At 37.8% G+C, this 26,849-nt stretch overlaps 2 protein-coding genes across 2 annotated transcripts; one reads left to right on the top strand and one right to left on the bottom strand.

Moving 5' to 3' along the window:
• The first annotated feature begins 600 nt into the window (after positions 1–600).
• LOC137391866 (uncharacterized) lies at positions 601–26,828 on the top strand. The gene is made up of 5 exons (XM_068078409.1): positions 601–739; positions 24,276–24,934; positions 25,087–25,305; positions 25,814–25,893; positions 26,117–26,828. The coding sequence occupies exons 2-5, from the start codon at positions 24,490–24,492 to the stop codon at positions 26,312–26,314; spliced, it is 942 nt and encodes a 313-aa protein (XP_067934510.1). The 5' UTR covers positions 601–739; positions 24,276–24,489; the 3' UTR covers positions 26,315–26,828.
• Positions 11,800–15,416, bottom strand: LOC137390798 (protein FAM200A-like). The gene is made up of 2 exons (XM_068077115.1): positions 13,563–15,416; positions 11,800–12,267 (listed from the first exon to the last, which is right to left on the bottom strand). The coding sequence occupies exons 1-2, from the start codon at positions 15,414–15,416 to the stop codon at positions 11,800–11,802; spliced, it is 2,322 nt and encodes a 773-aa protein (XP_067933216.1).
• Positions 26,829–26,849: the final 21 nt, after the last annotated feature.

The following is a 26,849-nucleotide window of genomic DNA, read 5'->3' on the forward strand; positions in this document are numbered from 1 at the left end:
TAAAGTTTTGTTAGAATCGCGACAGTGAAAATATCATTTTATATTTTACTGCTAATCTTATTAATTCATGATCTACAACAATTAATTTGGGTTTATCTTACTGTACTTCAAAGTCACGGTTATCCTTCTTTTCATTGCACTTTACACGATGGATTTTGAGATGTCATGCTATGTTTCATAACTTAGAAGAACCACAGGACCCGGTCAACCTTCGAATAAAACGGCTGCAGAATATGGTGATTTATAGCATTTCATTGACATAGCATTTTATGACATAGCATTTCAATCATGATTCACGTAACATAACTTCACGTATATGCCGAACCGCTCTCTGCGCATGTGTACGTTTTTATGTACACGCACAGTACGTGTACAACACGAACAGTGAAATAGACTGCACATCAAAAATCGTAAACATAGTTCCGCTAATTACCTTTATACGTACGCGTATATAAAATATCACTCTAGTCGTGTTTTATAACATACCGATACTCAAGATACATGTATAGATAAGCCACAATGACTGTCATGTTAATAGGGCTACTCATGGCGCAAGATCCATCCGCCGCCGCGTTGGCTTACCTCTATCGTACCTAAAAATATATACGTACGCATCGTGAAACACAGATTTTTGTTTGTATATCGTCTTGTGATACGATTGTTGGATTGCTTATATCTGCACACGAACGAGTTCCTTGCCTACTTCTTTGCTCTATGCCATGTTACACCTTAACCCGCGGTGATTATTCTTGATTTTTGGTACTAGCATTTTTAGAGAGTTCTTCCAAAAGTTTCCCTCGCCGTGTTCTGTGGAAAAGTATTTATTTTACATTATGTTTGATATGACATTGCTGGTGCTTGAAGCAATACTGCAGCAATTTTTTTAACCATCAGGCAGTAGACTCTGTAATTGCATTTTTTCACCACAAAAAATAGGAAGCATGGTATGTGTGTGCACTAGTAGCTGCAAAGTTTTCTTATTCACCTTATCAGCAGCTGCCTTTGTGATATGAAATAGTAGCTTTCTTTTGGGAACTCATTGTTTTAAATAGGTAACAACTCACTCTTGTCTTTTTTCACTACGATAGTATTGCCCATAGCTCTTTCGCTTGTATGGGTGACCAAAATAAATTGTTTCACATCTGTTCGTGTGGAAATAAGTTTTTCAGAATTGAAGTCAAGAAACATTGAAAAACATTTGAAGGACGTTTTCCCAGAACATAACTAGCACTGCACCAAGCCATTTCAGACTAGTGAGATGAAATGCTGTTAGGAGCTAGGTGTATCACAATATTCAAATATCAAGATATGCCCCATTTGTATGTGGCACGAGACTTTATTTTAGTGCATCAGCTTAGCCTTTGTTTTTACATTATCAGCATTTTTTGCAAGTCTTTACTTTACTCCCTTAAAATTAAATAATCTATGCAGTCTAGCATAGATTATTTAATTTTTCTGACAAGTTTTCTCCAGCTTTATTGTTTAGGCAACCTCACCCAGTTAGCCTTCAAGAAGACTGTCAAGTCTGATGCAAACCCAATAATTTTGTCTATGTAAATCAGCAGTCTTCATAAGAACTGCCTCGGTCAGTTTTTTAAAGAAGTTATATCAAATAAAGTATTTATGATTTTTCCGTGCTCAATTGGTTCATAGAAGTTGTCTTTTTGTTCATGTCACCATCTAACTTCACTTCTCCATAAAGACCTGTGTGATCGAATGTACGGAGTAGTTCTTTCTCGAAGTGACCTATGTGTCATAAATCTTATTTTTTTCTTGCAATGAATTTTGGGGACTTCTGGCTCAATTATTTCTAGTACCCCATATATGCTGCTTTATTTAACCACTTTTTTTAAAATTTCCATATAGCACCTGCTTAATTAGCCTCGGGTTGCCTGTGACTAGGCTTGTCTCCACCATGTCTATTTACTAAGCAATTTAGATGAGCAATTGTGTGAAAACTAACTGGTAATTATGCTGTTATTGACCAAATCGAGCACCAAGTTTTTCAAAAGTAACTTGCTATACACTCGGATAGTCAGCTGCATATCTGTAGCTCAAACTTACCTTTTTTGTAAAGGACTGTCATCTTAATGTTCTCACTACAATTCATATTAGCAGATTTTACTCCTTTTTTCTATTAAGGTGGATTCAATCATTTTTCATTCTTCAAGGAATGTGCCAGCTCCACACCACTCTACAGTTTTTACCTCCTCCTATAAAAGCCAATTTCTCTAGAAAGTTATAGCCCATGAGTTAGGGACGCAATAGCCTGCTTGTATAAAATTTTATGATCTTACTAATACATGAATAAATAATTAAACTTGTTTAATCATTAAAACTCTGATTATAATATTAAGCATAGTGCCCAGAGTACAGTTTGCGACCAGTAACAGGAAACTAATTAGTATAATGTGTAATACAGAGCCATACATGTCACGAAACTAGAAAAATGTGGGAGATGTTCAGAAGGCATTTTTGTGATTTGCCACAGATGCAGGAAACATCGCCTCTCGATTGGTCACCTATAATAAAACTGTATACATATTAGTTATTCAGTCCTTTGCAATTGGTACATGTCATCATTCTAGAGATGCTGACTGAAGCAATAAATAGACAATCCTTCAAACATTATAAATCAATACACGCTATGTAAATATGATCACATCAACTGTCGCTATATTATTATAATCCCAATTAATAATCATAATAATAAGTGGCAGAAGGAATAACTGTTATTTAACCTGTGCATTATTGAACTAAAATGAACCAAAGCTAATAAACTAAATCTAAAATGTATATCTCTTCTCATTAATTAGTCAGGCTCTTGATGAAAAATGATTTAATAGGAATGGTTTTTTGCACAGCCTTTCATGCAGTAATCTAGTTACATTCTTTCCTCTTAAAAGGTTTGCACCAAGTGCACTCTATAGAAGTTTTATCTGTAAAGACCTCATCTCATGTATCTTGTTCAAATGTGTAAAATATTTTTTTTACTTATTTGAATCAAACTGATGCAATTACTTGGCTTTTTCTATGCCTGCACCCAATAGCATGCAACCGATTAATGTAACTGGAATCGCTGTAAGAACAGAATACTTAGCCGTAACTGACAGTCATGAAAATCACTACCTGTAGGAACGTTGGCATATAACGAGACTATAACTAACTAATATGGTTCAGTTGCATTAATTATTAGACCATTTGTAACAATGAGCATTTTGTCTAATAAATATACTAATGAGAAGAAATTGTTTTATCTAGATAAAAAAACGTAGGAAAATACAATGCAGAGCCTCTGTCGATATCTGCGATGAGCATTTCAAATTCCAGTAGTTTTGAGGAAGGAATGTTAAATCCCTCGTTTTGCTAAATTGGGAAATTGCAGCTGGGGCAGCTCTAGTCTTGGTAGGGTCCTGCAAAATTCAGGAGACTTGCTAGCTGTAAAAAATGTATCCAGCAAGTGTCACAAAGTCCTTTGTTATATTGAAAGAAGAAAACCGACAATGGTGTTGAAAGATAACTGGCAAACTGTGTCAAGCGAAGGCTAAATGGTAACTGATAAAATTCAATTCAAATTGACTATACAGTGGACCCTCGCCATATGATTTTAATTTGTTCCAGTGTTGGCAACGTAAGGCGAACATGTTGTATAGAGGGGTATAAAAACCCATAGTAAACACCCCCTGGTAGAAATTATCAAATTTTATATACATACTGTACGTATTACAAATTAGAAACTAAATAATATGTTAACCATAGTTACCTACAGTGATTTTAGTGTATTTAGTGGTTATGATCTGCAATAAAATGTAGTATTACTATGTACAGTGCGTAGGGGCATAGGGAGTTCTTATCTTCGAGACAAACATATAACATAAACGTTTAAATTAACATAAATGAATTTAGCTCACTAAACACATACTTAAAGCTAAGTTTTGGTATGTATTTTACTAAACTTTAACTTTGTCATCGGCTAAAATTTTATCACCTGTTTCTGGTTAGCAAGAGAGCAAGTATCGTATCTCTTTCGTGTTGTGGGAGGGATTTCAGCAGATAGCATATCGGCATCTTCGTTATTCTGACATGTCCAGCATATACTGACTGCCCAATTCAAATTTCGAAAAGTTTTGTTGTGATATCGAATAGCGAAACAATGTATATGGTGCATGGAAGCACGTCATTTCATATAGTAAGGCAAAAAATCGTATAACAGGGTCATCATGACCCGAGGGCGCACTATACAAGGAAAATTCCAGTAAGAATATAAATAGCTCTCAAGTTATAATTGTTGATTTATAAAAAAGTGAGGTACACAAGAAGCCGTTATAAATATGCTTTGGTTGTACTTCATCGGTGTATTCACATGGAGTGTTTCATGCCCTAGATGAATCGAATTGAGATACCGTAAGACCTCTATTTGAACGCCACTATTATTTGAACGCCACCTCTAATAGAACCCCATTATAGAAGAAGGGTTGAAAAATACAGCACCACCCTTTATTTGAACCGCCACCTCTATCTGTCTCCCACTTTGACATTCTTTGATTTTTATGAACCCACAATAGAAAGTGATCAGTAGAAAAGTGTTTACAAAATAGTACTAATAATGACTCGGGTACATCAGTAACAGTTATTTTTTCGTTGTTGGTGTAGTGGCTGCCATGATTTTAGTGACGGTGTACCTGAGAAGATCAATCATTACAATAATCAGAATTACATTCTGATTTGAAATCCATAAGCTCTAAATCACATTCATTTTTTCAGATTCATTCATAATGTGGTTTTCTATCTTACCTGAAGACTTTAAAGTTTTTTGATGAATGATGAGAATATTTTACAAGAACACAGCCCAACGTGATAGCAGCCATTGTTATAGCCTATTTTAATTTTATAATATTAAAAACGTTTTTGAAAATTAAAAACATCTCTGTTTTTTAACTCCAAAGCCTTACAGTTTGTTCTTTAAAATTCTGTAAGCGACACCATCAAAATAATTAATAACAGTACTGTAGAAACCTTTTCAAACACACCTATGAGCGTTGGTGGTGAATTCCATGTTTTTACTGTTGGCCCGTTGCGTTGTATCTTTAAATTCAAATAAGTCAGCCGATTTCAGAGCCAGTTAATTGGAAGCCTTAGTACTGGAAACAGTTAATTTACAAGCCTTAGTACTTGAAACAGTGTTTACTACAGAACAATGTTATTAAACAAAGGTTGTTAAAAGGAGACAAAGACTTCATGGTAGTCTAAATATAACAAAGACTAGCAGTGAAACTTATTCCTTCTTCAAGCAACCCCAAGTAATTATAAGCGGGACGTAAAAGTCTCCATAAGTACCACGGTAATATTTTATAATTAAAGTAGTTCCTGATTTACCTCAGTCTGATACTTCGAAGTATATGAAAAATGGTTTAGCAAAAAGTCTGTAGCCGACCGCAGTAATGTCAATTTGCCTGAAAGAGAGTGCAAAATATCGGTGACAATAACATCGCTTCGCCCGTAAAAGGGTTAAATTTATTTTCCAAAAAGGCTGACGAGCAAGTAAAAAAATACAGCGCCATTCTTTATTTGAATGTCACCTCTAATTAAACGCCGCTATGAGGGAAGGATTGAAAATAGAATGGTATGTTCAAATAAAGGTTCTATGGTTACTATAAGCTCTGCATTGATGCTGTAAACCCTGCCATTTAGGTGATTGTTTTTTTATGTTTCTTGATTAACAGCATAAAACTGCAGCTCTATCTGTAAGCACTCGCTGTATATGTGGTGAACTTTTAATGGTCACTTAGGTTGCACAAAATATTTGTTCTTAGGAATTGTTTTACCTAATGCTCTTGTCTAGTATGAATTCAATAAGATCAGTTACTGTTTGTTGTAACCCTTTTGCCTTTCACCATAGTCCTTTGCTCATTTTTAAATGAAATTTTTGTAAGCATTAGGGCAACCATAATAACCATGAATCTGGCTTTGCACTTTTTTTAATTTTTCTTTCATATATGACTTGTTTACTCGACAGCATTTTACTTGGCGAAAGTTAAACTACCATGCCTTATGTAGTAACCTAAAAGTATTATATAGAAAGCTGTAGTAAAAGGCTTGATTATTTTATTATGTACCCTACGACACTTATGTATTCGCCTCATCTAACTTTCGCGTTTTCGCGGAGTCACCCTCTCGCGAAAATTCCATCTGCGAAACTAAACTATCATAACGAACGAGCGAAAACACGAAATTAAATAGTTTTGTTCATTGATAGACCAAAAAACAAATAGCGGCAAGCAATCAAATTGCATTATCGATCTCGCCCACACCATTCTACCTGCGGTTCACAATTACAAACTAGTCCCAAATTGAAAAAATTTTTTATCGGTGAACTGAACCTGAGGAATCTAATTATGTTTGTTCCACTGCATTTATTTTCACATCACTATATTTTCGCACTCAGAGCTGCGAAATTAAGTTGCAGCGAAATTTTACTCTGTATAATACTCACGAAACTAAATACTAGCGAAATATAAGTGTCCTAGGGTATGCAGATAGCTTGTTTCTATAATGTTAATCATACCCTTCAATTTTATTTCGACCAGTACAGTAGACACTCCTACAATGTAAATAATCCGAGAACATTTATGTAATAAGTATTTGATGTTATACTAACAGTGAAATACATGTACAGTAAATTGCCTAATCCGTTCCAAGGTCATCCCAAACGCCTTTGTCCTTTCAAAAATTAAAAACTCAACTTTGAATTTACCAACTGTACAGTAACTGTAGTATTATTGGTCTGTATCGACAACTTTTCTCTTTTTTTCTTTCACTTTACCTTGGTTGAGGGTTCATGATTTCAGTAATTTTACATTGAAGAGAGGGCACATCTTTCAAATCAACACCCCAATTTAAATCGATTTTTCACTTTTTCCTGCACAGCAAGATTTATGATGCAAAAAAAATTGTATATGTCTAAAATGAAGTAAAACAAAAATGTATCTTTACTATAATAACAGCGGTGCTTGACTGTCCGAAGCCAAGGTTCGAATAAAATGTTAGGAATAGAATAGAATGTTAGGATGAAACATTGCTTTCAACGAGGCTTCAACTCATGACATTCAGCTTGATGTACCGCCACTCTAACACCTGCACTACCAATCGACCACTTAGGTATTTCTGAAAATTGTGTAGTTGCTTTATTATCAGCGCTTTAACGGCACATTTGATGAACTACATTTGACGGCACACTAAACTACCAGGGTTCTTGTACATACACATATAATAGAGATACCCTATATGTTTTCTCTCCCAAGTGCAGTGAGGAAAAATATATTTTGAAGGCTAAACTATGGGACTCGTTATTCAAATCGAAGTTGACAACTTGCACCGGCATTGTGGTATAATCTTAGCATAGATCTAGACCTGTATGTTAATAAGCTCAAGAATATCTCGGGGAACCTCTAGATTGGCTGGAATCCAGTACAAGAAGGACTTCAACTATCATCATAGGTTTCCATATTCTTTATTGGTTGAGGTCACTCGAATGTCAAGACCATTTTCTTTCATCTCCCCTTAAATCTATATTTATAGGGTACCTTCACACGTTCTCTACAAAATATAACAAAACAGCCAGCAGTATCCATTTCTCTAACACAATTCGATATAACGTGTTAACATAACAATAAAACTACTTTTGATGTATCTAATGTATCGCGATTCAAAGTGTTAATACAACAATGTAAATATTAGTAACACTAATATAACTAATAACTTTTTTGCTGGAGATTCTAACCAACAAATCTCCTCACTCGTCCTGAAGTAATAAATTGGACTCGTCTTATCTCACGAGCCCAATCTCGTACGATGCCTCTAGTCGAGTGGAGTCTATCTCTTAATAGCTGAACCCTAAACTTATAGGTATGATTTGTTCTGGTGTATATACGTCTGCGCATATATGGTGTAGCCATGTTATTAGCTATATTATAATCCACAATATGCTTGTTTTCTACTACCACTATACTCCTAATCCTTCCGGTTTCCCCTTCACTATCGCATTCAGTATTATCATTCCTAACCCTACTCGTAAATGACAAATAGTCATTATATATTGTGAAATCCATCTTGTAGATTGTGCACAAAACTATATTGATGTTATTATTCTGTAACCTTTGCTTATAAGGTCTAATTGTATCGCTAGGATTGCTATTATCTGTCCTTTTGAGGCTGCAATGTCTGTGGGACCTAGATTGACTTAAACGATTAAACTTTACAGGCCCTACATGTATATACGAGAGGCGATCGTAAAGTTCCAGGAATTGTCTCAGTACACAAAAACCGTTAATCTTACTTACCTAACTTAAACTGTCCCCTTCAAAGTAATCGTCCGAGCTCGCTATGCACTTGTCCCATCTGTGTTTCCACTGACCCATGCAATGCTGGAAATCACTTTCCGTGAGTCTTCAGAGTTGTCGTGTCACATTTTCTTGAATCGTTGATATGTCGTCAAATCTTTCACCTTTCATTGTCAATTTGATTCTGGGGAATAGGTAGAAGTCACACGGCGCTAAATCAAGTGAATAAAGAGGATGGTTAAGCACAGCCACCTTATTTTTTGCCAAATACTGATGTACCATCAATGAGGTGTGAGACGGGGCATTGTCATGGTGTCCATACCAGTCACCTGAGCACCATAAATCTCGACGTTTCCTTCTGCTACTGTATGTAAGTCTTATCAGAATGTCCTTGTACACATGCTGATTCACAGTTTGACTATGTGGCAGAAATTCAGAGTGTACCACATCTCTGATGTCGAAAGACGTTATTAGCAGCGTTTTCACATTTAAGCGAGACATTCTAGCCTTTTTAGGCCTCGGAGAGCCAGGAGATTTTCATTGAAAACTTTGTGATTTGGTCTCTAGGTCATATCCATAGACCCAACTTTCATCCCTAATCACCACTTTTAAAAGAACGTCAAGATCATGTGCTAAAGCCTTTTTATTTCAATACAACAGCCAACTCTTTTCTTTTTGGTCGTCAGTAAGTAGTTTAGGTACATCTTTGCAGAGGTTCTTCTCATGCCTAAATCTTCAGTGGAAATAAGATGACATGTACCATAAGAAAGCCCACTTTCTGCTGATATTTTACGTATACCCTAGGACACTTATATTTCGCTAGTATTTAGTTTCGTGAGTAGCACACAGAGTAAAATTTCGCTGCAACTTAATTTCGCAGCTCTGATGAGTGCGAAAATATAGTGATGTGAAAATAAATACAGTGGAACAAACAAATTAGATTCCTCAGGTCCGGTCCTCTAGTAAAAAAAGTTTTTATATTTGCGACTAGTTTGTATTTGTAACCCGCAGGTATAAATGTGTGGCAGAAATCGATAATTCAACGTGATCACTTGCTGCCATTTGTTTCTTGGACTATCAATGACGACTCGGTCCTTTCCGGCGTGACCGATATGGTACCAATATTAGATCTCAAGTATTTATAGCAAGCGATGGCCATGACACGTTTTGAGTTCACAATATTTCAAATTTAAAAAAAATCAAATACAGTACATGTCTCATAAAAAAGAAAATAGATAAAAACCAACATCACAACCAGAACTGTATAACATGGTTGGACCTGGTGAGGGTTGTTATCGTTTTTGGTTGGCAGTAAAATTCATCACTACAATAAGTATTATTTAATTGTATGACTTCACCTACCAGACTTTCATCCTCATCAGTTACAAATTCGGTGACTAAACTGATATCATCATCTTCTTCGTTTGTCTTGGCTTTTCCAAAAAAAACTTGTTATCTTAATTTGCTTTGCCATGCTGCTCATTCGGTGTATTAACGAATTTACTAGAAATTTCCCAATGAGCTCAATCACACACAAAATTATCTGCATTTCTAATATCACGATTTTGTTGTGGATATCAATGAACTACAGGGCCGTATTCTCTTGGACAGCTGGCCGGCTAAGACGCCCCAACTTTTTAGGAATTTCATAGTCCAACGGCTATAGAAAGGTTTTTATCGCTGTAGAATATCACTTTATTCGAAGCCATAGATACAAACATCAACTTTTAGTAGTTCTTAGGCGTCATTATTATCTTCATCAGCGGCAAAATATTCTTGTTAACGACTTTTATAAAGGTTTGCAAAATATCAAGTTTTAGCAAACATCTGCTTGCCCATATCCTACTTAATGAACTTGAAATAAAATCGGCAAAAATGATCTTTGTTAAAACGCTTAAAAGAAAAATATGTCTTCTTTCTGAGCTTTTTAACTGCATACAAGTTTTGCCTGTTTTAATTTTAAAACGTTTTGTCAGTCACATCAGCTAAAACAAAGCAAATCTCAAAAAATAGAAAAATGTTGATACTTGCCAATAAAATTTTTTAAAACTTCACGTGAGAGGCCCGGCTGAGGCCCTACATAAGAGAAACCTGTTGAGAGCTTACAGCACCCCCCCCCCCTCCTTCTCCACACCCCAGATGTTCATAACTAGTCGTCTAACATTAGCCCCCCAACTTGCAACCAGTGAATACAGGCCTGTGTAGAACATAGCTATTTAATTTCGAATTTTCGCTAGTTCGTTATGATAGTTTAGTTTCGCGCATGAATTTTTCGCGTGATGATGACTCCGCGAAAACGCGAAAGTTAGATGCCGCGAATACTTAAGTGTCCTAGGGTAGTCAATTGCCTATCTCCCATCACCTGCTGCCTCACAAGGTCTTTGGCAGTTGTGATCCTTGAAGTTGCTGGTCTGCCTGTGCGGTCATCATCTTTAACATTTGTTCTACCCTCTCTAAATGTTTTGTGCCATTCATACACATGGTGTTTTCTTAAGGGCAGAGTTCCCATAAACTGTCCATAACATTTGGAGTGTCTGAGCACCGAACTTTCCAAGTTTTGCACAAAAACTTTACACAAACGCGTTGCTCTTCTACATCATTCATTTTGGAAAAATTTGACGAACGATACAAAATGACCTTGACATTGCCTACTATAACTTCACTGGCATGCCCTTACAGACATGAAACTTTAGCTATGAGGAAATTCCATGCTTCTTAGCAACATGGAACAATCAAAACAACTACACATGGTCTTATATTTGACTAGGAAAACCATTCCGGGAACTTTATGATCACCCCTCGTATATTATAGAGTTACTAAACCTGTTGAGATTAGATGTTATTAATCTTAAGGCCGCAATCCATGTCAACCCAGGCACCGATATTGTAGTAAACGAGGAGTCTTGCAACTCTTTCACAATCTCATTTCCCAAGAGAAACGTGTTCATACTAAAACACAATAATTATGATTCATTATTCCTGTTCTATAGCTTATGATCTTTAATCCTACAACAACAGCTCAATAGAACAACAAAATATATATATATATATATATATACTAGATGTGCCACCCGGCGTTGTCCGTGTAATAGAAGAGTCTTTGGACAGAAAATTGATTTGTATTTAACATATAACAACATTTGCCATTATAACTTTCAAAGTACATATCATGAGAGAAGTGTGTCGTGTAGTTGAAATAAATTAAGAGAAAAATAAAACAACTGTAAAGGTTTTAAAACTTTGTCAAACAACTGTACCTTTCAAGCTAGTAGCCTGGCATATTGCCAATGGAAAACTCCACTAAGCTAGTTAATAACGTTAGGCTTCCAATGACGGTAAGCCATGACTTTGAGTCTGTATTGTTGTCCAGCTTAGCTGTTCTAATAATAGCTATAGCCGGATTTCCAACAGACGGATTTTCAGACGGACTTTGCGAAATATATATATGTAAATGTAAATATTACAGATCAAAATTTTTTAGGTGGTTCTGCTTGTCTCCCAGTCCTTGTAACATATATTGGTTTAGGTATTGAAAGGTTTGTAGAGATCCTACGAGGTGATTTCCTTCTCCGTCTAACTGCCGGACTCTTATTGTCCATTTCATGTCTTCTGTTTCCAATCTGGCTGTCTCCGGTAGGAATTCTTCCTCTTCTCTGGTCGTTATTATCTGCGATGACGGATCTCCCGTAACCTGGTTTTCGGACACTCCCGTAGATGCTTGCACTCTTTCTGACTCTGCACCTTTGTCTCCTGGAGAATCCTGCACTCCTCTCGACTCTGCACCTTTATCACTTGGAAAAGCCAGGGCTTCTCTCGATTCTTTACTAATATTTCTCCTTCCTAGCGCTTGAGCTCTGTTTCTTCTGAACAGTCTTTCACTTCTTGCTACTACTTCGCGGTCACTAGTAGCTACCACCGTTCCAGGATACTGGTGACCATCAGATTATTTATAACTATTGGTTGGTTGACTTGTTAATTCTTTTCCATTAGTCGTAGCATATCGCCGGTTATACCATGTTCTTAGTTTTTCCTTAGCCATCTCTTCTTAAGCTTTACCTTCATTCAAGTCAATTCTTCCTTCTCGCATAATTCCCATCGAGTTCATGGATCTTCCAAACAATAGCTCTGCTGGAGAATATCCATTTGCCAATGGGGTATCCCTATACATACATACATACATACATACATACATAAGGCTGACTGTAGGTTGACATTTTTATTCATAAGTCCTTTGACTGTCCTAGCAGCTCTTTTAGCTTCGCTATTGCTTCTAGGAAAGCGAGGTGCACTTGTTATATGCTTTATATCCCATTTTCTAAAGAACTTTCCAATCTCTTCTGATACAAACTTATCATAAAGCCAGTATTTGTCAGTGTAATAAGGTTATATTGAGTGTCAACTGCATGCGTAAGATGTGTGTAAGCCACTGGTAAAACATAGCTAGCACAAATATAGCTAGCGTAGGTAATCTTATAATATGAGGATAAGCTGACTCAGCTACTGTAGGGCTGATTAAGTCATTAGCACTCAGTGTAAGCACACACTGTGACAAAACAGAGGTCCATTCTCACTAATCATAGTGGTAAGAAGTTCCAGTGTGCAAAATAATTCTAATAATTTTATTACAACTGAAGTATTGAATGAGTCCTGCAACTCATGCACCGTTATGAAGCGGCTGAAATAATCAATGACAATCAAATAAGTCTTTTGGTTTTTTCGAATATATCCATAGCCAGTCTCCATTAAGGTTTTTCTAGCATAGGTGTCACAACCAAAGGCTCTCTTGGTTTACTTCGAAATTGTTCATATTGATAACACCGCTATACCATGTTCCATATATCTGCTGTTATCCCAGGCCTCCATACTATTTCAGTAGCACGATGGATGCACTTGGTTTCACCTTGATGAATGATTTGCAGCACTCTTCCTCTTTCTAACAGCGGAATAAAAACCCTACTGTGATTCCAAACAATTCCATCCACATAAGTTAGATCAGCGGTGCTCAACCTTTTTAGACATGTGATCTACTTTTATATTTGCCTGCCTTCAAAGATCGACTAGTCTAGCGAAGCCCCGAAACAAAAAATTAAAAACAAACTTGAGCCTGTAGTGGTGAGCCTATCACCTTTATTAAGTTCCACATATATGCTTATATAATGCAGTGATCCAGTAAGTAACATAATTTTAAAGGAAAAACATTCATTCTCTACCTTAGTGAGAAACCTGGCACTGGGAGGATGCAGCTAGTTTCTTATAGTCAGGGTAGTAGCAGGTTGTTGCAAGCCTCATACACGCCAGTAGGTGGTCATCTGTCATGGTGGATCTGTATTTTGATTTTATTATCTTCATGTAAGAAAATGCAGATTCACACAGGTAGGTTGATCCAAAGCAGGCTGATAAATTAAAAGCACATCTTCTTATGTTTGGATACTTCTCCTCTAACAACAATCCCCACAATTTTTCCCTCTCAGTGGTTGCCCTGGATTTCATCTCTATGTCATTTTGAAGGGAGACTATTTCATTTTCCAATGCAGTTGTATCCAGCTGAAAGAGTGCTCCCATTTTGAAGGCAATGTCCTCCACATCTATGTCTGTGGCAAATGGGAAACACATATATGTGGCAACAGGCTCAACTGATGCAAAGTCATTGAAGCGCTTGTCAAACTCTGATGAAATGCTTTGCACCTGCTGAATGTAATGTGCACTATTGAGTTCTGCAGAGGTTTTGCCCTGACGCGCAAGTTCGGAGTTCATGTGTTGAAAGTAGCGCAAGTCCTGGCGTTCAAGCTTGGTTGAGATCAGCTGTAACTTGCGTTTAAATGCGTTCACAGAGCTGATCATGTTAATTACATTTTTGTTTTTTCCCTGCAGCTCTAAATTCAGCTCATTCAGAAGAGCAGTAATGTCAGTAAGGAAAGCCAAATCCATGAGCCACTGTTCATTTTCAAGCTGTGCATATTCCGCATGTTTAGATTGTTTGAGAAACTCTTTTACATCAGGCAATAGCTCTCTGAATCTTTCCAAAAATCTACCTCTGCTCAACCACCTCACATCTGTATGAAGCAGCAGATCTGTGTGTTCTGCGTCAGCCTCTTCCATATGAGCGCGGAAAAGTCTCCTCTGTAGGCTCCTTGCTCGAACTGAACAAACAATCTTCATGACAATATCCATCACCTCCTGCATGTTTAATACTTTCCCACATAAAGCCTGCTGGTGGATGATGCAATGATAATGAATAAAGTCTGGAAAAGTGTCATTCTGTTTGCAATGAGCTATAAACCCATTACTACAGCCCACCATAGCGGGTGCCCCATCGGTTGTAATGGAAACAAGCTTACCTAGCGGCAGTTGGATTTTGTTAACGAACTCCATGAATGCTTGAAATATGTCTTCACCTCGTGTATGTCCTTTAAGAGGCAAGATGCAAAGCAGCTCCTCTTTTGCAGTCATGTTATCGAACATCATTCTTATGAAAAGGCACAACTGTGCCACATCCACAGAGTCTGTTGACTCATCAAACTGAAGTGAAAAACACTCACACATGGCAATATCTCTCTGCAACTGGGCTGTGACGTTCTTCTCTATTTCCTCACATCGCCTTGTCATCGTACTTCTCGATAACTGAACGTCTTTGATTGCGGACATGATTTCATCTTTGTTTTTAAAATCCACAAACAATGAATCAGCAGCTTCCATAAATGCTTCCTTGACCATTGCTCCATCTTGAAATGGTTTCTTATGCTTGGCAAGAACTTGGCAAACTCGATATGATGCTATCTTAGCTGCTTTGCCTCTCGTATTTGGCCTGGTAAAAATAGACTGCTGTGCAGCTAGTTGCGATTTCAATTCCTTTAATTTTATTTTCCTTAATTCACTTTGGGCAGGAAAATCATTCTCGTACCTTTTATGCATGGTTGTGAAATGCCTTTCGAGGTTACCCTTCTTAGGAAGCGAGATGATGGCTTGGCAGATGAGGCACATGCATTTAGAGTTGGAAATGACAAAGAAATAATCCTCTTCCCATTCCTTGTGGAAGTGATAGGTTTTTTGTCGTTTCAGATTTGTCTTAACACTCATTTATGGGTTTGTTTTTATTCAAAAAGAAAAAACGAGATCGACTGCTAGCAGAAAGCTGCATAACATTTTAACAAAAGTTATTTTGGGTGCATGAAGAACTATACACGGTTTTGTATCGAGTGCGGACCTATCGGCTTTTTCTGCGGTCCTGTGCTGGGAACTTATTGTTGAAGTTCCTTTATAATAGATGTGCGTTTTATTGATATAGAAGTTAGCAAGCAACTGACTAAGAATATAGGTCAGGCAGCGTTGTCATTCACAAGGGCAAAAAACAGAGAATGTAGGAAAGGTCAAAGGGTAACTATATCCAGAGTATAGCATAATGCACTAATGAGCATAAAATGAGATGCTAGCGACACAATGCAAAAAACCATGAGCTATAGGCTGAATAATTTCAACACTCCCACATAGATCATGCATTTTTTGCGACACAGAAGTAAATGACTACCAAATGTACATAGGCCTACATATAGACATAATAAACACGGTAATAGACGAGCACATTAGACTGAAATACCTAACTGGGCTCGGAGATAAATGAATCTGTCCTTGGCTAAAGGCTTGGTAAATATGTCTGCTAACATATTCGCAGTCGGGCAATACGTTGTAGCAATGGATTTGTCGGCTATCGCTTCGCGAGTGTAATGAAATTTTATGTCCATGTGTTTGGTACGCTTATTGTTTTTGGCAAAATTGGCGATGGATATTGCTGACTGATTGTCAACTTGAATAATTGTGGGTGCAGAAGTTGTTTGTGTAACATCTCTGTGCAGATGGCGTAACCACACAGCTTCTTTAGTAGCATTAAATAATGCTATGTACTCGGACTCAGCTGTTGACAGTGCCACTGTGCTTTGTTGTTTGCTCATCCAGCTAATACTCCCACCATTGTTCATGAATACATACCCAGATGTAGAGCGACGATTATCATAGTCATCACCCCAGCTTGCATCTGAGAAGCCTTCAATTTCACCTTTTGACTTGTGGTAAGTCATTCCATAATCAGCAGTGTTTTTCAAATATCGGAGTACACGTTTGGCGGCTGTCAAATGCGTTTCTGTAGGGCATGAGTTGAATTTTGATAGCACTCCCACAGAATGTGCTATATCTGGTCGAGTAGCTATAGAGGCGTACAAAAGACTCCCTACAATAGATTGGTAACTGACAGGATCTACAGGTTTGCTTCCATCATCCCTTTGCAGTCGAACATCAGTGGCCGCTGGTGTTGCAACAGGTTTAGCATGTTCCATACCATATTTCCTAAGGATCTGTTCAACATAACTTTTTTGACACAACTTTAGAGTGCTGCCTTGATGCAGAACATTAATACCTAAACAGTAGTGAAGCTCTCCCAAGTCTTTCATCTGAAATCTGTTAGCAAGTGCGGTCTTGACTTTCTTCACATCACTCTCCAGGTTAGCAATGATGACAAGGTCATCTACATAAACTGCAATAATTGTCTTCTGCTCATTATTGTTGCGAATGTATACACACTGATCTGCATTTGATTGAGTAAAGTTCAGAGATTTGAGAAATGTATCTAGCACTATGTTCCAGCACCGCGGGGACTGTTTTAGACCATAGATGGATTTGTTGAGTCGGCATACCAAGTTTTCCTCTCCTGGTTTCACAAAACCTTCCGGTTGTGCCATGTACAGTTCTTCATTAAGGTTACCGTTTAGGAATGCAGTAACTACATCCATTTGATGTATCACCATCTCGTTAGCAATGGCATAGGACAAGAGCGTTCTCAAAGAGGAATATTTTACGACTGGTGCATAGGTTTCTTCATAGTCAATACCTGGCATCTGTGCATAGCCTTTTGCTACTAGCCGGCCCTTGAATCGCTCGACCTCACCACTGGCAGTGTATTTTGCTTTGAACACCCACTTGCATCCAATGGCTTTGCGATTCTTGGGCAACTCCACTAATGACCATGTTTCATTTTCCATCAGTGCCTGGTACTCAGATCTAGCTGCATCTAGCCAATGGCTCGATTGAGGATTGTTTATTGCATCCGCGTAACTTGATGGTTCGATTATCTCTCCAGCTAAACATGCAGAGTGATGTATAATACTGCTTGCGTACTCATCAATTCCGTAGCGTTGAGGAGGTTGGTGATGCCGTTCTGAACGTCGGAGTTGATGTGTCACTCTATCCAAGGAGCTATCGAGCGTAGGCGGCGTTGGTGTCACATTTATATCTATACTCTGAGCTGGCTTAGGAGTTGTCTGCTCATCTAGGAGGTCAAACCTTTTTTCGTGAAATTGAACATCTCTTCGGGTGACAACCTTCATGGTACGAGGGTCATAGAGTCTGTAGCCTTTAGACCTTGTGCTATATCCAACGAATACCATACTCTCTGCCTTATCATCCAATTTTTGGCGAAGTTGATCAGGTATATGAGCATAGCAGACACATCCAAACACTTTTAGGTGACTAATTGCAGGTTTCCTGCCATACCACATCTCGTGCGGAGTTGTCTTCATGGCTAGGCTACTCGTAGGTAGACGATTCCTGACATATACGGCGGTTGCGATTGCTTCTGCCCAAAAACGTTTAGGTAGACCAGACTGATTTAGCATAGCCCGACCTGACTCGCAAATGGTACGATTGTACCGTTCTGCCACTCCATTTTGCTCAGGAGAATATCGAATGGTCAGTTCGTGATGTATACCCTGTAACACTAGATATTGTTCAAAGTCACTATTGACATATTCACCACCACCGTCACTACGTAGTGTGCCAATCCTGAGCCCAGTTTGGTTGGTCACTAATGATTCAAATTCTCTAAACCTGTCAAAGACATCAGATTTTTCTCTGAGAAAATACACATGTACAAAGCGGGTATAGTCATCAATGAAGGATACAAAATATCGGCTGCCACCTATTGATACGTTTTGCATTGGACCACAAACATCTGAGTGTACTAACTCTAGAGGCCTAGTACTTCTTACAGGTACAGATTTAAAAGGCTTGCGAGACATTTTACCCATGATGCAAGGTTCACAAATATTTGCATGCACATTAGATAGATCAGCACCTAAGACTAGGTTGTTACGGTAAGCATGTTGGATAGTTTGCATACCAGCATGAGAAAGGCGTTGATGCCATAGGTCAGTTTGCGCAACGGAAGCATTGTGATTCGGTGCTTCAGTGTCTAGGTAGTACAGTTTATCAACCAAAGTCCCCATAGCCTTGACTTTGCCATGTTTGTTCTTTAGCCAACAGCGCGTATGACCAAATTGTACCATGGTATCTCTCTCTGCAGCAGACCTCACAGAAAACAGATTAGCTTTCAGGTCAGGTACATGTAGAACATCATGTATGGTGCATAAATTGGTTACCTTTCGACTGGTTTTGACAAGAACTTCTACATTTCCTGCCCCAATAGCGTCAACTATATGACCGTCTCCAAGAGCAACTTTCTCTGGTGTACTGTACATGGTGTAGCTCTTGAATTTCACCCTATCAGGAGTCATGTGTCGAGTAGCTCCTGAATCTATTAGCCAACGATTAGGCTTGGCCGTATCAGACTGTTCACAGCTACCAGCATTCATCATGAAGGCAAAATCGTCATCCTTCACCGCAGCTTGTTTGGCCTTATGTTCCTGAGTTCTGTGACCGATCGATTTTTGGGTTAGCCTTGAGCAATTACGTCTAATGTGCCCAAGTTGTCCACATTCGTAACAAGTGAGACTCAATTTTCTGCCATATCTACCTGCTGTCAGGGCGACATCAGGAGTAGTCTGTCTTCTAGCATCAAGATCATTCGTAGTGGTAGGCAGATTTTTCTCTCGACGTTGCTCTTCGTTCAAGAGTGCTTGCTGTACACTAGTTAGCGATAAGTCGTCTACGCGAGCTTCTAAGGCTGTTACTAAGGTTGAGTAGCTTTCAGGTAAGCTTCCTAGCAGTGTAACCACTTGATCCTCCTCAGATATCGGAGCTTTGATTGCGCCAAGCTTATCTGTTAGCTCCTTCATGTACTTTATATGTTGCTCGATTAGTGTTCCTTCTTTCATAACAGTTCTAAAATATCTTTTCTTGAGATAGAGTTTATTTGCTAGGGTGTCCCTTTCAAAGTGAGCTTGTAATTTCTCCCATGCAAGCTTAGGTGTTGTGCATTCTGTGATCAGATATAGAAGTTCATCACTGACTGCTAGTACTATTGTTGACATAGCCTGGTTGAACTTCTTCGTGTATCCATCCTTGACACCTTGCTCCGCTGTGCTATCAGGTTCTTTTATGCTGCCGTCAACGTATCCATACAAGTCTTTAGCGATGAGTAGATGTTTCAGTCTAAATTTCCACGTTGTGTAATTGTTACTGTTTAGCCTCTCAACTGTCCACCTTTCCTCAGCCATTCTGGATTCAGAATATCGATATCAGAGTACAGTGTGTGCAGTGTCTGGGCCCATAACCTGTTGAAGTTCCTTTATAATAGATGTGCGTTTTATTGATATAGAAGTTAGCAAGCAACTGACTAAGAATATAGGTCAGGCAGCGTTGTCATTCACAAGGGCAAAAAACAGAGAATGTAGGAAAGGTCAAAGGGTAACTATATCCAGAGTATAGCATAATGCACTAATGAGCATAAAATGAGATGCTAGCGACACAATGCAAAAAACCATGAGCTATAGGCTGAATAATTTCAACACTTATGAATGGCGTTCACGTGTATTTTTGTTGGTCTTGAAATACACAATCAAACACGACTATACATAAACAACGATAATAGGTAAATAATGTTATTATTAAAACTACTTTTTTAGTGCAGTAGTTTAGTAAAGTGCTGTGCAGCAATAGTAGTTGCTGCTAGTTAGTGAATAATTATTATTTTATGTTGTAATTATATGTTATCCTAAAATCATCCCGCGATCGACTGCCAAGCACTTGAAGATCGACTGGTAGATCGCGATCGACTGGTTGGGCACCCCTGAGTTAGATAGTCTCTGAATGAATAACATAACTTTACTATATTTGGTACATCCTTCATTTCAGGCCAACCCTCTGTAATAAACTTGTACAGTAGTAGCCCCAGTTCATCCTCCTGGAGTGTAGCTCTAATTCTGGTCAGTTTATTAGTGGCAATTGGTAGCGATGCTACCATCTCAAGTATCATATTCGAGTCCTCCAACTAGTTTACGGTTACCAACTTGCCTCTTACAAGAGCTCGCGACAGAGCATTTGCTAGTACTAAATTTTTCCAGAAGTGTAAACAATAAAGTAGCTGTATGCCATAATTTCAAGTTTAAATTTATGTACTCTGATAAGCAATTTCACTAGCTCCTTAGTATCCAAAACATATAATACTGGCTTATGATCTGTCTCTACTAAGAAGTGCCTGCCAGCTATGTAGTAGTTGAATTTATCACAAGCCCATGTTATTGCCAAAGCCTCCCCTATTTGAGCGGAATTTTTCTCAGCAGATGTCAATGATCACGATGCATATGCAACAGGCTTCCAATCATCATCTACTTTCTGCAGTATGACTGCTCCTAATCCGTATGATGACGAATCAGCGCTTATCATAGTATCCGCAATTAGGGAATATGGTGACAATATAGGTGTATCTGACAAGATATTTTTAACCAACCTAAATTGACTATCGTGCTGTTCACTCCTCATCCAATCACTATCTTTCCCAAGCAGCTGCCTTAGATGATGTGTTCTGTCAGCCAACAAAGGCGTAAATTTACCTAGATTATTTACAATTCCGAAAGACGCTTGAGTTCTTTTCTATTGGTTAGTCTGGAAAATCCATGACAGCCTGAGTTTTCTCTAGATCTGCCCTGATTCCATTACCGCCTATTATGTGTCCTACAAACTTAGTCCCTGTCACCTTAAATTCGCACTTCTTTGTGCTTAGAGTGATTCTAGCTTGCTCTAGCCTATCTAAAACTGTTTTCAACCTTTTGTCATGTTCTTCCTTTGAAGTTCCATGAACTAAAATATCGTCCATCTGACAAATTACCCCTTCAAGATCTATCAAAATTTTATTCACTTCCCTCTGAAATATTTCAAGCACTGAACTAATACTAAATGGTAGCCTCTTACAGAAGTATCTCCCAGATAGAGTTATGAATGTAGTTAGTCTCTGTAATTCCGGATGTAACCTCATCTGCCAATATCCGCAGTTTGCGTCCAGTTTAATAAACACTCTTGAATTTCCTAATTCAGCTAAGGCCTCATCGAATGTTGGCAACGAATGATATTCTCTTGTAACAGCTTTATTAAGGTTTGTGAAATCAATACAAACTCGGAGCTTCCCATTCTTCTTTGGAACCACTATACATTGGGCACACCACTGTGTTGGTTTCTCAATTTTTCTATAACCCCAAGTTTCTCCATTCGCCATAACTCCTTCAACGGCTTTTTTCTAGCAGCTGCTATTCTCTTGGGGGTACTTTGAACGAATGGGCTCACTTCCTTGTCTATAAAAATAATGACTTGAAAATTCATTGATCCTAATCCTTGAAACAACTTTGTACATTGTTTTCTCCAGTCATGCTTCTTTTGCACTTCTACAGTTCCTACAAACTGTATCAAACCTAATTTTGAAATTCCTGGCTTACCCAACAAAGGTGATTTTAAATTATCTACAAAATGTACAGTTTCTCGTATGTTTTGTTCCAGTAGATAATTTTACTACTGCTTGGCCCACTACTTTTAGCTTATGATTGCCAGCTCCCCACAGTTTTTCTGTGAGTGTTGGGCTTTGTCCACAATCTTCATTAACCTAGAGAGAATTGCAATAACTGCAACTCTGGTGTCTACTTTAAATGTTATAGCGCCGGAATTGACTTCCATGTCGACCATCCATGCTTTTGACGTTTCAGTGATCGATTCAGTCACCATGTCTATTTAATCTAACTCTGAAGAGCCTAGGAACAAACCTTGAAAGTCTTCTTCACAAACCACCTCATCAGTTCTTGATTTATTTCCTGCATTACATACTTTGCTTTTGGCCCAAAGCCCTCGTCCTTTGCACATATAACATGTTGAATTCCTTGCGGGGCATCTATCTTTGGAATGGCTTATTACAAAAATCACATTTCTTACCATCTCTTATCGCACTAGGTCCTTGCCTCTGACTTCCAAATCTGTCTTGCTTTTGTTTGTCATTCGACCTATAGTAGTTATTTCCTGCTCATTGTGGTCGCAGCACATCCAAATTTTCTCTACCAGTATCGAGACTAGCTAGTTTCGATGTCTTGAGCGTGATGACTCACATATTGCTTTGCTTTTGTTATGCATTTAGCTAAATCTAGGTCTTCAACATTTATAAGATATTTCCTTAACTTTTCATCATTGACCCCCACCACTATTCTGTCACGAATCATCTCACATATAGTTTCATAATCACAACTATCAGCTTGGGATTGTAACTCAGTAATGAATTGATGTATTGACTGTGACCCTTATTTTATACTATTAAAATTCGCTCGTTCAAATATTACATTTTTAGCTGACTCGAAATGTCTATCAAACATAGCTATGACATAGCTAGTCCAAAGTCTTAGTTCGACCTGTCTCTAAAGCATGAAAGGTGAACTGATTAAAAATCGGAACACTGCCTAACCCCATTAGTAATAATAAATTTTTTTTCTGGCATATCAAAATATTTCTTTGCTATTTTCATAATTGTGAACAGAGACTTAAAGGTCTTCTAATTTAGAGCCAAGTTTTTACTTTTAAAGTTTTGTCTTTGTACGAAGCGATCATCTTTATCATCAGCCATTTCTTCGTATCAAGTTCCTACAAACTTCCAATAACTACCACGAATTCCTGCAAATTCATTATAACAATACAGTTCAAACGGTTTTCTTGTACCAGGTAGTATAATCTTAGCATAGATCTAGACCTGTATGTTAATAAGCTCAAGAGTATCTCGGGGAACCTCTAGTTCGGCTAGAATTCAGTACAAGAAGGACCTCGTATATTTCCATAGGTTGAGGTCACTTGAATGTCAAGGTCACTCTCTTACAGGCATAACGCTTTATATCATCTCTAATCTTTTACATAATACAAAGCACAAACTTTACTTATAAACTCCTTACATTAAATGGAATTACGTAAAAGGAAATTTATATTATGGGAGCGTCCGCTGTACCGTATATGGGTTTTGCGGTTTGTTGAACCTGTTTGGTAATTTTAAGATAAAAAGATCTTTGTCCTGGTGCTTGAAAGATGACTAGCTTGAACCCATATTAGTCGTTGGCAGCTGGTGCCCGAACCTTCAATGTAGTGTGGCTTTTGTGAGAACACTTTTTGTGTTTGGCACAGCAATGCTGTATCTAACTATCAGAATGCTACTTAGAATGAACTCTTTCCAGCAATAAATTCATGTAGTAACTAATAGATGGTTGTTGGTTAAGTTCATTATAAATAAATGTTCAAATGCGGATTTTAAAACATCGCTGAGATAGAAAAACGCACCAAATTTTAATTTTGATCGTCCACATTTGCAAAATCTAGCAAATTAGTCTTGTCCTGCAAGGTTACGTGGCTTCAATTTATACTTCACCTTCCAATCTTGCTGGAAATTGTAGTAATTTGTTGCTACTTGGATTGGTTTCACTTGCACTGGTTCTCATAAACACTTTATGCTCCATATTTGATGGAGCCAACTCATTTGGTGTTATCTTGTTTTAATTTATTGCTGTTTTCTTTTTTCATGACAACTCGGTTCACAACTTTACACCATTGGTTCAACAAAATATATATATATTTGACCATCAGGAAGTTTTTCTGATTGTAAATTTATACTTTAGTTTGTTTTCTTCTTTACTTGAATTCTTACCATTAGCTAAGTCGCCAGCCCTTGAACCTTGATAAATTTCTTTCTTGAATTTTCAGGACTGCAGAAGTTCAGGAGAAGGTTTGTTCTAGAATAGTCTTTTCATCGCTGATTTGAGCTAATTTTCTTATAAAATAAACGGGAGCTGTCAAGTTACAAGGCATAAGACCAAAAGGCTGCCAGCAGGGGAAAAGCAGCATCGAAGCAACGTGACTGTTTCACATGCGGACAATGTGAAACTAATATCTGCGAGAGAATGCTCAGACTTAGCAAATGTCTAGCCAGCTTCTTGATGCTCTCGGCTTAGTTCCTGCTAGCCAGAATGGAACTACTGACAAGAAGCATCGGCCTCTCACTTTGGAAATTAATCTCAAGCCGCAGCCATGTAAGGAAGTGGCTTCTTGGACTCCAAAGACACCTCGTTCAATGCTCTCACCCCTTACTCCAAAGCTAAAAAAGCCCGATTTCTTTCGTGATGGACAAGAGCTATCCCCTACATATCCATCATCAGCCTATAATGTCATAGACTATGATAGTGACCCTACATTGGCTTTGATGATGTTGGACTTGACAAGTAAACTTGGTCAGAGACTCTCTCTTACTCTTGAAGGTTTAGTCAGTACACATGTCTGGACCATCACCAGAGATTATGACAAGTATTGTAACCAGCCCAAGTATATCCCAGATCCTGATGTAAGGAGATTAAGATCATTTGAAGGTTAGTTTAAAACTTGTACTTCCCATTTGTTGGATGTCTAATTAAAAGCTTTGCGAAAGGTCCTGTGAAAACGTTCCTTTACGTACATAGAAGTATAGGTTTGTAAGCTTCTGCTTTGAATTTGGGTTGTGGAGTATCTCACTTTCTTTTAGGTAAAACATTGCCAATATACCGGAAAAGAGTATGTCATCGTTATGTTAACCGTAAATACTTATTCAAAGCACTTGACAAAAAGGAACGTAGAAAGACACTGCTGGCCGGTGGTCTCAATAAAACTTCCAGACATCTGTTACGGAAGATGAAGCCTTGTATTGTGATCATGGAAAAGCTGACATCTAGTAAGATTTTCTCTTATCAAGAAAAGTGCATTGGTAAGTTGACCACCCTTTGTGTAAATATTTTTGATTTACATTTATCTCCGTTTGAAAAGCTCAGGGTTACAATTTGTAAAACTGCATGTGTATGACATTTTTAGTTTTGTAAATTAATTAGTAAACTCTTGGTTAGTCACAGGGTTTTACTGCTAGGTTAACTCCTAGTTGCCAAAATAATATAGCCTATCTTATTCGGTTATTAATTTTTGGTTTGAACTTGCTTTCTTTTTTTGTTTCGGTTGGTGGTCTCTTCGTTCTAATAAGTTCTATCATCATTTCAATTGGCTGCCTTTGAATTTTGATCAGTTGTCCTTTTATTTTGATTGGTTCATTTATTTTTATTGGCTGCTTCTTATTTCGACTGGCTATCTTTCTCGTTTTGATTGGATGTCTTTTCATTTCAATTGATTATCCTTTCATTTTAATGGGTTGTTTTTTTGCTATTTAGCTTGGCTGCCAGGTGTTTCTGATTCGTGTTCATTTTCCTTATCTTCTTTTTTGTCAGATCCAATTTTGAGGCTACTTTTGAATCCAATGAGACCAGTTGTCACTCTGAACCGAATTAAGGTTCAAGAAAATAGAGAGGTGGGTTGCTTATCCGATTCTATATAACTCCTAATTGGACCACTCATAAATTGTCTATCTCACTGTGCTATTCTCCTCATGGTCTTTTCCTTAGTTCGATAAAAAATTTTATTTATGAGCTCCTCATTTGCTTTGAAGTATTATACCCTGCCTTGTTTAGCCAATGCCTTTGCCAAGAAGTCTTTTCTTGATTATGTTGTAACACTAGCATCCAATCTTGCAGGATACCAGAAGAGCATCAGAAACCCAAACCAATCAATTTACTTGGTCTCCAAAGAATTCCAGGACGTCCAGTAAAAGTAAAGAGCTATTTGTTGTGGTGACTCCAAGGAAGAAGCAGAAATCTATGGAAAAATTGACTATCCATCGAAAGTCTGTGAGACGAAGAGTTATTCCTCGACGCCTGCTGCATATTATTTAGTATTTAATACTTGATATCCGGTTGCCACTAAGTCGTTTGCTCAAGCCAATTGCTATTCATAATGAATGCATAAGGGTCATTTGAAAAGATGCTTTACCATTGAGTATATATTGGTATACATACTTTTCAGAAGGTTCAGAAAAAGTAGCTGCCCATTTTCTTCAAAGAAGACTGAAAATGCTGCACACTATATTAGTTATTATTCATCTGCTACTAGCAGGAGCTTAGGAAGGTAATGGTTTCTCTAAGTGTCAACTGCTGTAGCCAAGGTGTACTCTAAAACATGAGATCATGAGATTTGTCAGTGTTATTTGCTGGTTTGGTAGAAGTAGCCATCAGTAGTGGCAGAAGGACCACAGCTCATTTTCTACAGCTTTTAGATCATCGCAAGATGCTGGGTGCTTTTGTGAAGGAAAATATCAAATGCATAAATAACCAGTATATTTATTTTTGTTCTTTTTCTGGATCTACTGTGAACAATTATAGTTATGAAATATATTTTGTTATACATGCATATATATTGTAAATGTATATA

This window comes from Watersipora subatra, chromosome 3 (assembly GCF_963576615.1).
Source record: "Watersipora subatra chromosome 3, tzWatSuba1.1, whole genome shotgun sequence".
Classification (NCBI taxonomy): Eukaryota; Metazoa; Bryozoa; class Gymnolaemata; order Cheilostomatida; family Watersiporidae; genus Watersipora; species Watersipora subatra.

What these genes read in the sequence shown, in the direction of transcription:
- LOC137391866 (XM_068078409.1), top strand. Translation starts at nt 24,490, where the DNA reads ATGTCTAGCCAGCTTCTTGATGCTCTCGGCTTAGTTCCTGCTAGCCAG. An exon ending in GAGATTAAGATCATTTGAAG is followed by an intron (nt 24,935 to 25,086) that starts GTTAGTTTAAAA and finishes ACTTTCTTTTAG; the next exon opens with GTAAAACATTGCCAATATAC. An exon ending in TTATCAAGAAAAGTGCATTG is followed by an intron (nt 25,306 to 25,813) that starts GTAAGTTGACCA and finishes CTTTTTTGTCAG; the next exon opens with ATCCAATTTTGAGGCTACTT.
- LOC137390798 (XM_068077115.1), bottom strand. Translation starts at nt 15,416, where the DNA reads ATGAGTGTTAAGACAAATCTGAAACGACAAAAAACCTATCACTTCCAC. An exon ending in CTGCATCCTCCCAGTGCCAG is followed by an intron (nt 12,268 to 13,562) that starts GTTTCTCACTAA and finishes GATGGTCACCAG; the next exon opens with TATCCTGGAACGGTGGTAGC.